Source organism: Schistocerca serialis, chromosome 12, assembly GCF_023864345.2.
Source record: "Schistocerca serialis cubense isolate TAMUIC-IGC-003099 chromosome 12, iqSchSeri2.2, whole genome shotgun sequence".
Lineage (NCBI taxonomy): Eukaryota > Metazoa > Arthropoda > Insecta > Orthoptera > Acrididae > Schistocerca > Schistocerca serialis.
The window spans coordinates 103,642,929-103,658,017 of NC_064649.1; the positions used below are offsets into that span (position 1 = coordinate 103,642,929).

At 40.9% G+C, this 15,089-nt stretch overlaps 1 protein-coding gene across 1 annotated transcript in view; it reads right to left on the minus strand.

The window, feature by feature from the left end:
• The window catches only part of LOC126428425 (neurexin-4), a 180,265-nt gene that overhangs the window by 79,005 nt on the left and 86,171 nt on the right, over nucleotides 1-15,089 (minus strand). Inside the window, 2 exon segments of the mRNA XM_050090352.1 lie at nucleotides 10,710-10,788; nucleotides 10,790-10,870. Coding sequence (XP_049946309.1) covers nucleotides 10,710-10,788; nucleotides 10,790-10,870 — 160 coding nt within the window.

The window sequence follows — 15,089 nt, forward strand, 5'->3', positions numbered from 1 at the left end:
ACAGTGTCTTGAAAGGAGGATATAAGATGAACATCAACAAAAGCAAAACGAATATAATGGAACGTAGTCGAATTAAGTCGGGTGATGCTGAAGGAATTAGATTAGGAAATGAGACACTTAAAGTAGTAAAGGAGTTTTGCTATTTGGGGAGCAAAATAACTGATGATGGTCGAAGTAGAGAAGATACAAAATGTAGACTGGCAATGGCAAGGAAAGTGTTTCTGAAGAAGAGAAATTTGTTAACATCGAGTATAGATTTAAGTGTCAGGAAGTCGTCTCTGAAAGTATTTGTATGGAGTGTAGCCATGTATGGAAGTGACACGTGGATGATAAATAGTTTGGAGAGGAAGAGAATAGAAGCTTTCGAAATGTGGTGCTACAGAAGAATGCTGAAGATTAGATGGGTAGATCAGATAACTAATGAGGAGGTAGAGAATAGAATTGGGGAGAAGAGGAGTTTGTGGCACAACTTGACAAGAAGAAGGGACCGGTTGGTAGGACATGTTCTGAGGCATCAAGGGATCACAAATTTAGCATTGGAGGGCAGCGTGGAGGGTAAAAATCGTAGAGGGAGACCAAGAGATGAATACACTAAGCAGATTCAGAAGGATGTAGGTTGCAGTAACTACTGGGAGATGAAGCAGCTTGCACAGAATAACAGACTGAGTATTGCACACGAATTGCCATGCTGAGGTGTGGAGAATAATTTACGCATGCGAAGACTCGGCGAGACCCTTGGAATATTCGGAGACTTTTTGGTGTGGAATGAGTGGCAGCTGTTGGAATGGAAGTATTGTCGGTGTTCGTTAGGTTTGATGTGAACAGGCCATCTGTGAGGTGGAGGTATTCAACAAGGAATGTGGTTCGTTGGACTGAGGAGAACCAGGTGAAGAAGCAAATGGGGAAGAAGGTGTTGAGGTTATTGAAGACTGAGTACAGTGTTTTTGCCCCGGTCCAGGTAATGAAAATGCCATCAATGAATCAGAATCACACGAGCATTTTGGAATTCTTGGTGACTAGGACGGTTTCCACTAGATGGCCCACGAATAGGTTGATACAGGAAGGTGCCGCAGCTTCCTTTGTTTTTCTGATGCCTTCAAAGGAGAAGAAATTGTGGGAAAGGATACAGACAGTCGAGATGACCAGGAAGGGGATGGCACGTTTGGCATCAGTTGGGCATTAGGGAAGGTAGTGTTCAGTGATGGCATGGCCACAGACAGTGGGGATGTTAGTATAGATGGAGGTGGCATTCACAATGACGAGCAGGGCACTGAATGGTAAAAGGACATGCACTGTTGAAAGTTAGTACAGGAATGGTTAGCCATCTTTCACATACAAGGATAGGTTATGGGTAGCAAGCTGAAGGTGTTGCTCCACAAGCACAGTGAAGCTGCAATATCCCAACCAGAATGGAGTGTCACAGCCACTTGGGTTTAAGGTTTTAGGAAGCATGTAGAAGTTAGGTGTGTGGGAAGTAGTGGGGATGAGGAATGAGGCAGAGGAGATGTTATGGGATGGAGCTAGGATTTGAGGGGGAACACATCAAATTGGATTTCAAGAATGATCTCACTGTGGCAGGACTTGTAGGCAGACACGTCTGACAGCAGGCGGAGCCCCTCAGCCAGGTAATCTGTGCAGTTCATAATGACAGTGATGGAGCCTTTGTTAGCAGGTAAGATTATAAGGCCTAAATCTGAAGAAGGGCTTTGTCCGATAACTCAGTCTATTGCTAAATGTGCCTGTCTGTTGCTCAACACCTCTTCTACATGGGTTCTGGCAAAAATATAGACACACCACGAGAAATGCTCGCTTGAGCATATGCTAGCCAAACCTGAAAGTTGCGGTCTTTGTACACTAGCACAAATGGCACTTGTGCAATACCCCAATACATTGCATGTATCAGTTGCAGTCAGAAGAATGTTTTGTGTAGTTGTGACTGTATTATGTCTGAGCTAAGTGAATTCGAATGTAGCAGAATTGTCGGTGCTGGTTTAGTGGGTACTCCCATAGCCAAGGCAGGCTAAGTGTTTGATGTTTTCAGAAGCACCATTTCAAGGACTTATAATACATACGGGGAAAGCAGCAAAAAGATTATCCACTAAGCTACAATACGGATAAAAGTGCTCGTTGTTTGATTATGACAGACAGTAACTGAAGAAAAATGTGATGAAAAATAAGACAACAACAGCTGTGAAAGTTACTGCAGAACAGAATATTGCACTCGCAAACCCTGTCAGCACCAAAACCCAAACGGAGCTCTGGAAACAGGGAATTGCATGTTGTTGTTGTTGTTGTTGTTGTTGTTGTTGTTGTGGTCTTCAGTCCTGAGACTGGTTTGATGCAGCTCTCCATGCTACTCTATCCTGTGCAAGCTTCTTCATCTCCCAGTACCTACTGCAACCTACATCCTTCTGAATCTGCTTAGTGTATTGATCTCTTGGTCTCCCTCTACGATTTTTACCCTCCACGCTGCCCTCCAATGCTAAATTTGTGATCCCTTGAAGCCTCAAAACATGTCCTACCAACCGATCCCTTCTTCTAGTCAAGTTGTGCCACAAACTTCTCTTCTCCCCAATTCTATTCAATACCGCCTCATTAGTTACGTGATCTACCCACCTTATCTTCAGCATTCTTCTGTAGCACCACATTTCGAAAGCTTCTATTCTCTTCTTGTCCAAACTGGTTATCGCCCATGTTTCACTTCCATACATGGCTACACTCCACACAAATACTTTCAGAAACGACTTCCTGACACTTAAATCTATACTCGATGTTAACAAATTTCTCTTCTTCAGAAACGCTTTCCTTGCCATTGCCAGTCTACATTTTATATCCTCTCTACTTCGACCATCATCAGTTATTTTACTCCCTAAATAGCAAAACTCCTTTACTACTTTAAGTGTCTCATTTCCTAATCTAATCCCCTCAGCATCACCCGATTTAATTTGACTACATTCCATTATCCTCGTTTTGCTTTTGTTGATGTTCATCTTATATCCTCCTTTCAAGACACTGTCCATTCCGTTCAACTGCTCTTCCAAGTCCTTTGCTGTCTCTGACAGAATTACAATGTCATCGGCAAACCTCAAAGTTTTTACTTCTTCTCCATGAATTTTAATACCTACTCCGAATTTTTCTTTTGTTTCCTTTACTGCTTGCTCAATATACAGATTGAATAACATCGGGGAGAGGCTACAACCCTGTCTCACTCCTTTCCCAACCACTGCTTCCCTTTCATGCCCCTCGACTCTTATAACTGCCATCTGGTTTCTGTACAAATTGTAAATAGCCATTCGGTCCCTGTATTTTACCCCTGCCACCTTCAGAATTTGAAAGAGAGTATTCCAGTTAACGTTGTCAAAAGCTTTCTCTAAGTCTACAAATGCTAGAAATGTAGGTTTGCCTTTTCTTAATCTTTCTTCTAAGATAAGTCGTAAGGTTAGTATTGCCTCACGTGTTCCAACATTTCTACGGAATCCAAACTGATCCTCCCCGAGGTCTGCTTCTACCAGTTTTTCCATTCATCTGTAAAGAATTTGCGTTAGTATTTTGCAGCTGTGACTTATTAAACTGATAGTTCGGTAATTTTCACATCTGTCAACACCTGCTTTCTTTGGGATTGGAATTATTATATTCTTCTTGAAGTCTGAGGGTATTTCGCCTGTCTCATACATCTTGTGCACCAGATGGTAGAGTTTTGTCAGGACTGGCTCTCCCAAGGCCATCAGTAGTTCTAATGGAATGTTGTCTACTCCCGGGGCCTTGTTTCGACTCAGGTCTTTCAGTGCTCTGTCAAACTCTTCACGCAGTATCTTATCTCCCATTTCATCTTCATCTACATCCTCTTCCATTTCCATAATATTGTCCTCAAGTACATCGCCCTTGTATAAACCCTCTATATACTCCTTCCACCTTTCTGCCTTCCCTTCTTTGCTTAGAACTGGGTTGCCATCTGAGCTCTTGATATTCATACAATAGGTTCTCTTCTCTCCAAAGGTCTCTTTAATTTTCCTGTAGGCAGTATCTATCTTACCCCTAGTGAGACAAGCCTCTACATCCTTACATTTGTACTCTAGCCATCCCTGCTTAGCCATTTTGCACTTCCTGTCAATCTCATTTTTGAGACGTTTGTATTCCTTTTTGCCTGCTTCATTTACTGCATTTTTATATTTTCTCCTTTCATCAATTAAATTCAATATTTCTTCTGTTACCCAAGGATTTCTATTAGCCCTCGTCTTTTTACCTACTTGATCCTCTGCTGCCTTCACTACTTCATCCCTCAGAGCTACCCATTCTTCTTCTACTGTATTTCTTTCCCCCATTCCTGTCAATTGTTCCCTTATGCTCTCCCTGAAACTCTCTACAACCTCTGGTTCTTTCAGTTTAGCCAGGTCCCATCTCCTTAAATTCCCGCCTTTTTGCAGTTTCTTCAGTTTCAATCTGCAGTTCATAACCACTAGATTGTGGTCAGAATCCACATCTGCCCCTGGAAATGTCTTACAATTTAAAACCTGGTTCCTAAATCTCTGTCTTACCATTATGTAATCTATCTGATACCTTTTAGTATCTCCAGGAGTCTTCCAGGTATACAACCTTCTTTCATGATTCTTGAACCAAGTGTTAGCTATGATTAAGTTATGCTCTGTGCAAAATTCTACAAGGCAGCTTCCTCTTTCATTTCTTCCCCCCAATCCATATTCACCTACTATATTTCCTTCTCTCCCTTTTCCTACTGACGAATTCCAGTCACCCATGACTATTAAATTTTCGTCTCCCTTCACTACCTGAATAATTTCTTTTATCTCGTCATACATTTCATCAATTTCTTCATCATCTGCAGAGCTAGTTGGCATATAAACTTGTACTACTGTAGTAGGCATGGGCCTTGTGTCTATCTTGGCCACAATAATGCGTTCACTATGCTGTTTGTAGTAGCTAACCCGCACTCCTATTTTCCTATTCATTATTAAACCTACTCCTGCATTACCCCTATTTGATTTTGTATTTATAACCCTGTAATCACCTGACCAAAAGTCTTGTTCCTCCTGCCACCGAACTTCACTAATTCCCACTATATCTAACTTTAACCTATCCATTTCCCTTTTTAAATTTTCTAACCTACCTGCCCGATTAAGGGATCTGACATTCCACGCTCCGATCCGTAGAATGCCAGTTTTCTTTCTCCTGATAACGACGTCCTCTTGAGTAGTCCCCGCCCGGAGATCCGAATGGGGGACTATTTTACCTCCGGAATATTTTACCCAAGAGGACGCCATCATCATTTAATCATACAGTAAAGCTGCATGTCCTCGGGAAAAATTACGGCTGTAGTTTCCCCTTGCTTTCAGCCGTTCGCAGTACCAGCACAGCAAGGCCGTTTTGGTTAATGTTACAAGACCAGATCAGTCAATCATCCAGACTGTTGCCCCTGCAACTACTGAAAAGGCTGCTGCCCCTCTTCAGGAACCACATGTTTGTCTGGCCTCTCAACAGATACCCCTCCGTTGTGGTTGCACCTACGGTACGGCTATCTGTATCGCTGAGGCACGCAAGCCTCCCCACCAACGGCAAGGTCCATGGTTCAAACGAGGGGGGGGGGGGATGTGAATTGCATAGCAAGCTGGAATCTAAAAATCACTCTTCGGAGATGCACATGCCAACAACACGAAAATTTGGTGTCAAACCCACAAAACCTGGACTGTGGTGCAATGGAAGAAAATAATTTGGTCAGACGTGTCTTATTTCACGCCGTTTCCAACTTCTGGCTGAGTTGTTTACATCCCAAGAGTGAAACACTGTAGGCATTCAGTGATCGGGTAGACATATCACGATATTCTACGGTTGTCGCGGTTACTCTGCAAGACCTTATTACTGCCGATGATTATCTGACCATTTTGGCCGATCAGGTCTATCCCGTGGTGCAATGTTTGTTCCCCAATAGTGATGCAGTGTTCCAAGACAAGAGGGTTCCTGTTCACACAGCTCGCATCATCTAGGGCTGGTTTTGTGAGAGCAAGAATGAATTGTCACATCTCCCCTGCCACCACAATCAACAGATCTTAATACTAAGAGCCTTTGTGGTCTACTTTGGAGAAAAGGATGCATGATTGCTAACATCTCCATCATCGCTAATTGAACTTGCTACTATTTTCTAGGAAGAATGGTATACACTCCTTTGAAAACCCTACAGGATCTGTATTCATCCATTCCAAGATGACTGGTACCTGCTTTGAATGCCAACAGCTTTCCAACACTGTCTTAGGCATGGTAATGTGTTGGGTGTCTGGTGTTTTCATATTTTTGTCCAACTTCTTTATGTTAGTTACTAGCAATCTACCTTAATTCATATTACTATTATTATTGTTATTATCATTCCATCCTGGATTTTCCATTCTGTGCTTTTTGACCACTCAAATGTCATGACACACAGTCAGTGGTTACATTTACTGCATCCACTGCAAAAAAGCTCAGATAGTTAGTAGTTACAATGTCAATCTGTATGACTTTTTGCAAGATATGTGACTGACCAATAGCATTTTGACAATATTCAACTTTTACCACACTATAGTGTTACTGTGTAACATTGTGTTGCCATGACACATACAATTTGACTGACGAGCCTTAAATGACACAAGAACAAATAACATTAAAATTATGTTCTTTTATACAAAATACCCCTAAATTTGCCATTTTATTGGGGCCTGAGCAATAATGTCATAAATCTGAGGATAGCAGGTGACTATCAACAGATTTATGGCTCGCAATACATGGAAACTGACGCTTTTCGTAATTTATCACAATATATGTTGAGTTTCATTGTCATCTGATGCCAGGATGCCCAACAATTTTCCTGCTATGAATTTCAACAATAGTCACATTGTGTGTGGGTCTAAATATTAACTCAGGAACATGTCTAGTTAGTATAAATAGTTCCTAATCACAACATAACAGTCATAAATTGAAACCATTTGTCATCAAAGGAAGTGGCCTACAATCTGGCTTTAATTACTGGTTGGTAAGTTATAAGAAGTGCTGCGGATGGCTGTCATTAGTGGAATATCAATTGCTAGAACATTCCTGTGTACCATATCTGTAACATAAGAAGCCACTTCACATTTGGCGTATTTGTGTGTGTGTGTGTGTGTGTGTGTGCGCGCGCGCGTGGGGGGGGGGGGGCTGGAGAGAGAGAGGGGGGGGGGGGGGGGGAGGGTTGCATGACTCATAGAATCCCCAAATGGCCTTCCATCAAATTACTATCTCTGGCTGCCACCCTTATTTCCACAATGACATCCATCTGTTCACATTCTGCCAAACCTTAACCCTCACCAACATAATCCTGCAAAACCATATTAGTTAGGACCAAACATTCTTGCAATACCTTCTCTCTATCTTTAAAATTCTCTGACTATGCAATCCCAAATTTCTGATGTCATAACATACATTGAACTCTTGCCCTCCAGGAACTAGAGCAACACGCACAACGCCACCTCAAAAATCTCTCCAACCTGCTCACTTCCTACTCCCGTCTAAGAGTAGCACTGTCCACCACGTCTAGAACAACCTCCCAAATTGCCCCCACATACCCTCAAAGCTTCAAACCCTGTGGTCGTAGACATGCTACATTTACCCAACCCTCCAAAACTCTCTCCACCACCACACATAATTCCCAGAACTTAAACAGACCCTTAACACACTCACAAACATTTCCTCCAAAAGCCTTAGCCCTGCGAAAGTATCAGTCCTTTCCAAAGGCCTCACCTTTTGCCCCACCTCCAAGTTCAATCATGCAGGACTTGTTAAAGATCTTCTCCTTTTTCTCCCAGTCTCTACGGAGGAAACACTTACTCGCCACCAACTGTCCAAACGATCTCAACCAAAGACCAAAGTTGAACCCTGCCTGACTCAGTTCACTCCTCCATCCAACTGTGATCCACCCACACTGCTCTCAAATCACCCCCTGTTAACTTTCCAGAAATTCTAAATCTTGAATCTTGCCTCACCATCAGTCGCCAAATCCCTCAACATGCACACTAACCTTACAGCTGCAGAAAGATCCGTAATCCACCTTCTAAAAATGGATACTGATCTTATAATCCTACCTGCTGACAAAGGCACCACCACAGTTGTTTTGAACCACATGGATTACCTGGCAGAAGGGGCTCCACCAGCTGTCAGATTCATGCACCTACAAACTGTCCCACAGTGATCCCATTAAGAAAATCCAGCAGGATCTCCAGACTCTCCTCAAATCCTTAAGCCCATCCCAGAATCCCTCCCAGAGTCCATTTCTCTCCTCACCACTAACACTACCTGCTCTCATACCTCCTGCATGCTTCCTAAGTCCATAAACCCAACAACCTAGGATGCCCCATTGTAGTCAGTTACTGTGCCACTACTGAGAGAATCTCTGATCAACTATATCGTCACCCACAACTACTTCTTCTTTGAAGGCATTACTTACAAACAAATCCAGGGTACAGCTATGGGCACCCATATGGAAACCATCCTATGCCAACCTATTTGTGGGCCATTTAGAGGAATCCTTCCTATACACTGAGAATCCCAAACCCCTCACCTGGTTCAGATTCACTGACCGACATCTTACTGATCTGGATTGAATGTAAGGACACCCTATCCACATTCCTCCGGAACCTCAACATCTTCTCCCCCATTCCCTTTGCTTGGTCCTACTCAGCCTATCAAGCCACCTTCCTCAATGTTGACCTGCACCTCGAAGATGACTAAATCAGAACCTCCGTTCATATCAAATCTACCAACCACAAACAATACCTCCACTTTGACAGCTGCCCTCCATTCCACACCAAGAAGTCCTTTCCATACAGACCAGTCACGCATGGCCATTGCACCTGTAGTGAAGGGCGGGCCCTCGCTGAATATGCAGATGGTCTCATTGGGGGGTCTTCACATATCATAATTACCCTCCCAACCTTGTACAGAAACAGATCTTTCTAGTCACCCAGCACCTCAAAGTCCCACCGTCCGGCCATAGAGGAGTGTTCCCCTTGTGCTTCAGTACGACCCAGGACTAACATAGCTGAATTACATTCTCTGCCAGGATTTCAACACCTCTAGTCATACCCTGAATAGGGTACGTTACATAAGGTACATACATATCTTATTTACAATATGGTGACTTACGTTTAAAGTCTGCTGACAGCAATAAAGATTATACTGGCTGTACTTTAGTGCTTAGATTTAGAGTACAGTAGTAAATGGTGGCACTGACAGTGACAAAGATTAAACTGATTGTACAATAGTACTTGAAACATCGATGGTATGGTGTATCCAAAGATAATTTACAACTACAGAAAATGGAAGTCAGATTTTAATTGCCTTTTTTATGGGCAGGGTGTATAGACATCTCATATCTGCACATACCTGCTAAACTTTCAAAATGCATCTGCAAAAAATTACGGCATCTTTCAAAATATATTATAAAAAATACATATTAAAATGTCTCTAAAAATATGCATTCAAAATTACCATTTATAAAAATATTTGAGGTAAGATAATAAGGCAAGTATTATATTTTTGTTGCTTATCTGCAGCATGTAATCAAATAACTAGAAGAACCTACACAAATTACATTCATTTTGTTCATTTTACAAATATTTCTAGAAAGAGTAATTTTAAATGCATGTTTGTACAGACATTTTTAATACATCTTTTTTATAATATATTTTGAAACACACAGATGTATTTTTAAAGATAAGCGGGCATGTACAGATCTGAGCTGTCCACACACACACACACACACACACACACACACACACTTATCCTTGGATACACTATACAACAGATGTTACAGGTAGCGTTGCACAGTCAATATATTCCTTTAGTATTGTGAAAGGTCATCACTTATTACTATACTTTAAACACAAGGATTCAAGAGGAAACAGAAATTACTTTGTGGACCACTAAACAAAGATCTGAGGAAAAGACTTGCCAAATGTTACATCTGGAGCGTTGCACTGTATGATGCAGAGATCTGGACATTGTGGAAGGAGGCTGAAAGAAGATGGAGGCACTAGAGATGTGAATACGGAGAAGAATGGAAAAAGTGAAATGGGAAGACTGAGTAAGGAATGAAGAATTATTAAGAAGAGTTGGAGAAGAAAGAAACATGCTGAAAGTCATCATAAAGAGAGAACGGAACTGGACAGGACATTGTTTGAGGAGGGACTGTTTATTGAAGGAAGGAATAGAAGGAATTGTGGAGGGAAAAAGAAGATATCAAATGCTGGACAATATTAAAGGAGGCAAATATTCAGAAATGAAAAGACTGGCTATGGACAGACAAAAGTGTAAGAGGCTTAACCCATGAAAAGACCTGCCGTACAGCAGAATACCATGCTGCTACTACTACTACTACTGCTACTACTAAACGTACGTTTAAGTACTACAGTAGAGCCCAGGTTACTCTTTAGTGTTGTCAGCCAAATTCAGGTGTTAATGTCAAAGTAAGTTTTCCATGCTGCTCAGTTTCTGTCTTTTACAGTGTATATTCTGACAGTCCTCTTGCTCATTTTTAAGAGTGAAATCAGTAAATAAAAAAATAACAAGAGCAACTTGTGGCTATTTCCAAAATAGTTTTAACACTCGCTCCCCCTGCAGACAATGCCTGCTCTTGTGTTTGTCCACACTTAAAATTTGAAAAAAGAGGAATAATTTTTTGTCACTGGACTTACATGTGTGGCAAACAGCTCCAGAATAGCCTGTTCCAGTACAGTCACAAAAGAACTCATGGGAGTTCTGGCGGCAGGCACCCCGCATGTTCACAGGGATTTGGATTGCAACGATCAATCATTTGGCAACCTTCAAGCACCACCTCACCAGGGCAGCAATACTCCTGCAAAAATCCAAAGAGACAAAATTAAAACCAGGAATATATTTCTATACATGTGAGCTTCAAAGTTTTCGGCCTGACGAACACTGTGCTTTGTAAGTAAATGTATTTCTGAATACACTCTTGTCTCTGACAAACACTCGCCTCATCTAGGGTAATATATTGCATTCTACCATTCAAAAAGTCTTCAAACCAGTCAGATATCTGAAATTTATACCATGTGCTTGGACCTTTGTTAACTGTCTTCAGTGTCAAATGCTTTCTGGAAATGTGAGAATGTAGAATCTAACTGTTGGTCTGCATCAAAAGTTCACAGAGTATTTTCGTCGAAAGGACAAGCTGTGCTTTGAATGAGTGAGGCTGATATAAGGATGAAGCTCTGCTCTCTCTAGAAAACTCCTTTGCTTGTCAACTATTTCAGTGAATTTCTAATAAAATGTAATATAGTAAGACCCCTATTTAATGAATCTCCCAAGGCCCAAATATATTCTCCTTAAACAGGGTTTTATCTTAACTAGCAGTTTTGCATGTGTACACAGGAGTGACACCAAATAATAATTCAAGCATGTTTAGTTAATATAAGGGCTATTTAATTACAAAATTACTAACATCTGGTGCTATAAAGTGATTGGTATTAGTTAGAATTACAGTAAAACTGTTTATGGAAAGGCAATTACAAAAATATAGGTGATTCCACTCATTTCCTTCTCACAATATTGTTACATTCCATCCTGGATTTTCCATTGTTTGATTAGTGATTCTATTCCTTTCTTCTTCTGGGACAATGTTCTCTTCAACAGCAACTGATGTACCACAGCCAGTCTTCATTACACAATTTACCACAAGCCGTTCTGTTACAGAATTTCAACCAGCAACAACATCTACATCTACATAACAATTCTGCAATTCACACTTAAGTGTCTGGCAGCAGGTTCACTGAACTGCTTTCACACCATTTCTCTACTGTCCCACTATCTAACAGGGTGCAGGAAAAATTAACACCCAAAACTTTCTGTGAAGCTCTGATATCTGTTATTTTATTACGATGATCATTTCTTGCTATACAGATAGTGTCAACAAAACATTTTTGCATCTGGATGAAAAAGCTGGTGATTGAAATTTCATGAAAAGATTTTGTCGCAATGAAAAATGCCTTTGTTTTAATTCCAACTTCAGTATCATATCCATGACACTCTTTCCCCTACTCTGTGATATAAAAGAAGGTGCCCTTCTTTGTACTTGTCAATGTTGTCCGTCATTCTTACCTGGTATGGATCACGTATGACACAGCAATATTCTTAACAGAGGGTCGACAGGTGCAGTATGGGCAGTCTCTTTAGTGGATAAGTTACATCTTCTAAGTTTTCCTTCAACCAAATGCAATCTCTAGTTCATCTTCCCCACAATAGGGAGGGTGTGGGATGCACTTCACGATGATTTTTGCAAGATATTCAGCAACAACATTGGCAATATGCAGCCACGCATCATGTAGTCTTTTGCGCCTGATATGGACTTACAATGTTTTCAGGACATCTCTGTAGTATTGTCCAGTTACTGATGTGTGTGCAGGTACTACATGCTGATAAACCATTCCATGAATACCAAAGAATTAGATGACCATAACTTTCCCAGTGGAAGCAACCATTTTTGCTTTTTTGGGGGTTGGTGATGAAGCATATTTCCCCACTGAGCTTTGCTGTTTGCTCTCAGGATCAAAATGACGTAGCCAAGTTTCATCAGCAGTAATTACTTTTGAAAGAAACTGCGGATCTTCCTCTAACATAAACTTTAACTGCATGCAGACCTGCACGCGAATGTCCTTTTGTTCGGGAATTGAAGTCTTGGAACCCATTGTGCACAAACACATGTCGTGTGTAATTTTTCTGTCACACACGTGTGGATGGCACCCAATGAAATGTTCAGTATTTCAGAAAGTGATCTTAAGGTAATTCATCGATCCTCTCTCACAATGACAGCAGCAGTGTTGATGTTTTCTTCCATAAGAACAGTAACTGGAGCATCGGGTCCAACTTCCTATGAAATTGATTGTCTCCCCTCTTTAAACATTTTAAACCACCTTCGAGCAGTGCTGTAGGGAAGTACAGGCTCTCCTTAGGCTTCCTGTAACATTGTATAGGCCTCATCTGGAAATTTGTTGAGATGAAAGCAGAATTTCAAAGTCACATATTGTTCCTCGTGTGTTACCTCCATCACAGTGGTATGCGATACTGAACTTGCCTGACCCTGCCTGCCTCTCACAGGTGGGAACCAGGAGTCCCAACAATGAAACCGCTACACATTAAGCTACCAGAATATCATAAGATTAAATTTTAGAGCGAGAAATTATGACTGCATCATTCTTTATTGAACAGCCCTCTTATCGATGTGACAGTACCAACTTAAGTTGTTAGTAATTGTAATTCCTAGGTATTTAGTTGAATTGACATTCTTTAGATTTGTGTGATTTATTGTGTAACTGAAATTTAATAGATTTCTTTTAGTACTCATATGGATAACGCCTCACTTTTCAGTATTCAGGGTCAATTGCCAATTTTTCCACCATACAGATGTCTTGTCTAAATAACATTGCAATTAGTATTAATATTCTGGTGATTTTACCAGATAGTACATGAGAGCATCATCTACAAAGAATGTAAGAGGGCTGCTCAAATTGTCTCCTAAATCATTTACGTAGATTAAGAACAACAGAGGGTCTATAACCCTTCCTCGGGAAATGTCAGACATCACTTCACAACTGCTAATCCATATCCAGGTTTAAGAGAGTGTATTATGCCCAGGTCCAGATTCTCCCAAAGACTTGTGCTGTTCAGAGGAAGTAACACATTTACATTTCCCTGAAGGGATATTTCCTCGAGATGCACAGGGCATTGATCAATAATGCTGCACCCATCTTAGTATCAAAACACCTGAGAAATCTCAAAGATTTCTGGCCTCATCCAGGCACTACTGTTGAACTCATTAGTATTACATAGTTTCTTAGAGGTCTTTGTTTTGAATGTTGGTATTCCAGTTGCTATGGGTTTATTTTTTGATTGCCCTTTTTATTTGTAGTTCACTGTTGCTATATGTGTTACATATTGTCATTTTATTATTTGAAGATAGTGAGGGGAGCTGCAAATGCTAGAAAATGGATTGCCAAGTGGAGAAATCTGAACATTTCTGACATATTTTTCTGTTTGAGTTTTAACGGAGGGGCGAGAGTGGCAGAGACTGCCAGAAATACTAGTACCACATACAAGGATAATGCCACTGGACAGAGCATGGTAAGAAAATGGTTTATCATTTTAAGGATGATTATTTTGACATCAGTGACTCTCCATGTTCTAGAAGATCGTTTAAACACATCAGTCCACAATGACACATTTTAATGTACTCGAGAACTGGTAAATGTTATGAACTGTGATCAATTCACCAATGCGCAACATTTGCATGCAATGTGGAAGGTTCCAAGATCGGGTGTATGGGTACAGCATGCTCTAAGTCAAAATCACACAAATCGTTGGTTGGCCATGGGTGCATTTCTTCTTCCTCTTCATCAACTGGCTCGTGAACCACACCAACCACTCATATCACATATCATTACTGGTGATAAGAAATGGTGTCTTTATGCTAAACAAGGAAAAGGAGAGGATGGCTGAGCCCAAACAATGCGGCAACTCCCTGTACAAAGACCTGAGAACATCCATAAATGGTAATGTTACGAATCTGGTGCAACAGCGACAGTGTAGTGTACTACAAATTGCTTCCCTGAGTGCACCCAGCACGGCTGACAATTTATTGTTGACAACTCAGACATCTTGCAGAGGTAATCCAAGAACAAACAACAGTCAGGAGGACTGTGTAAAGTCTTGCTACTTGATAACAACAACAATGCATATTCTGCTAGACTGCCAAAAGACAGTTTACGGGAGGTGAATTAGAAAGTCATTCTGTACCCACGTTATTCTCCTATCCCGCAGCCTCATTTTTATCTTGTCCGCACTCTATCAAATCATCTTCAAGGAAACTCCTAAGAACATGGCTTGACAAGTTCTTTGCCATAAAACAGCCACAGAATCGAAAAGTTACCCCAGTGTTGGCAGACTGTTGTAAATAGTGAAGGAGAATAGATTACTGATGACTAAAGACTATGTTATGAGTGTCTGTTGTATTTATTACACTTACAAAAAAATATTATTAATTTATGCACCAATTTAATACA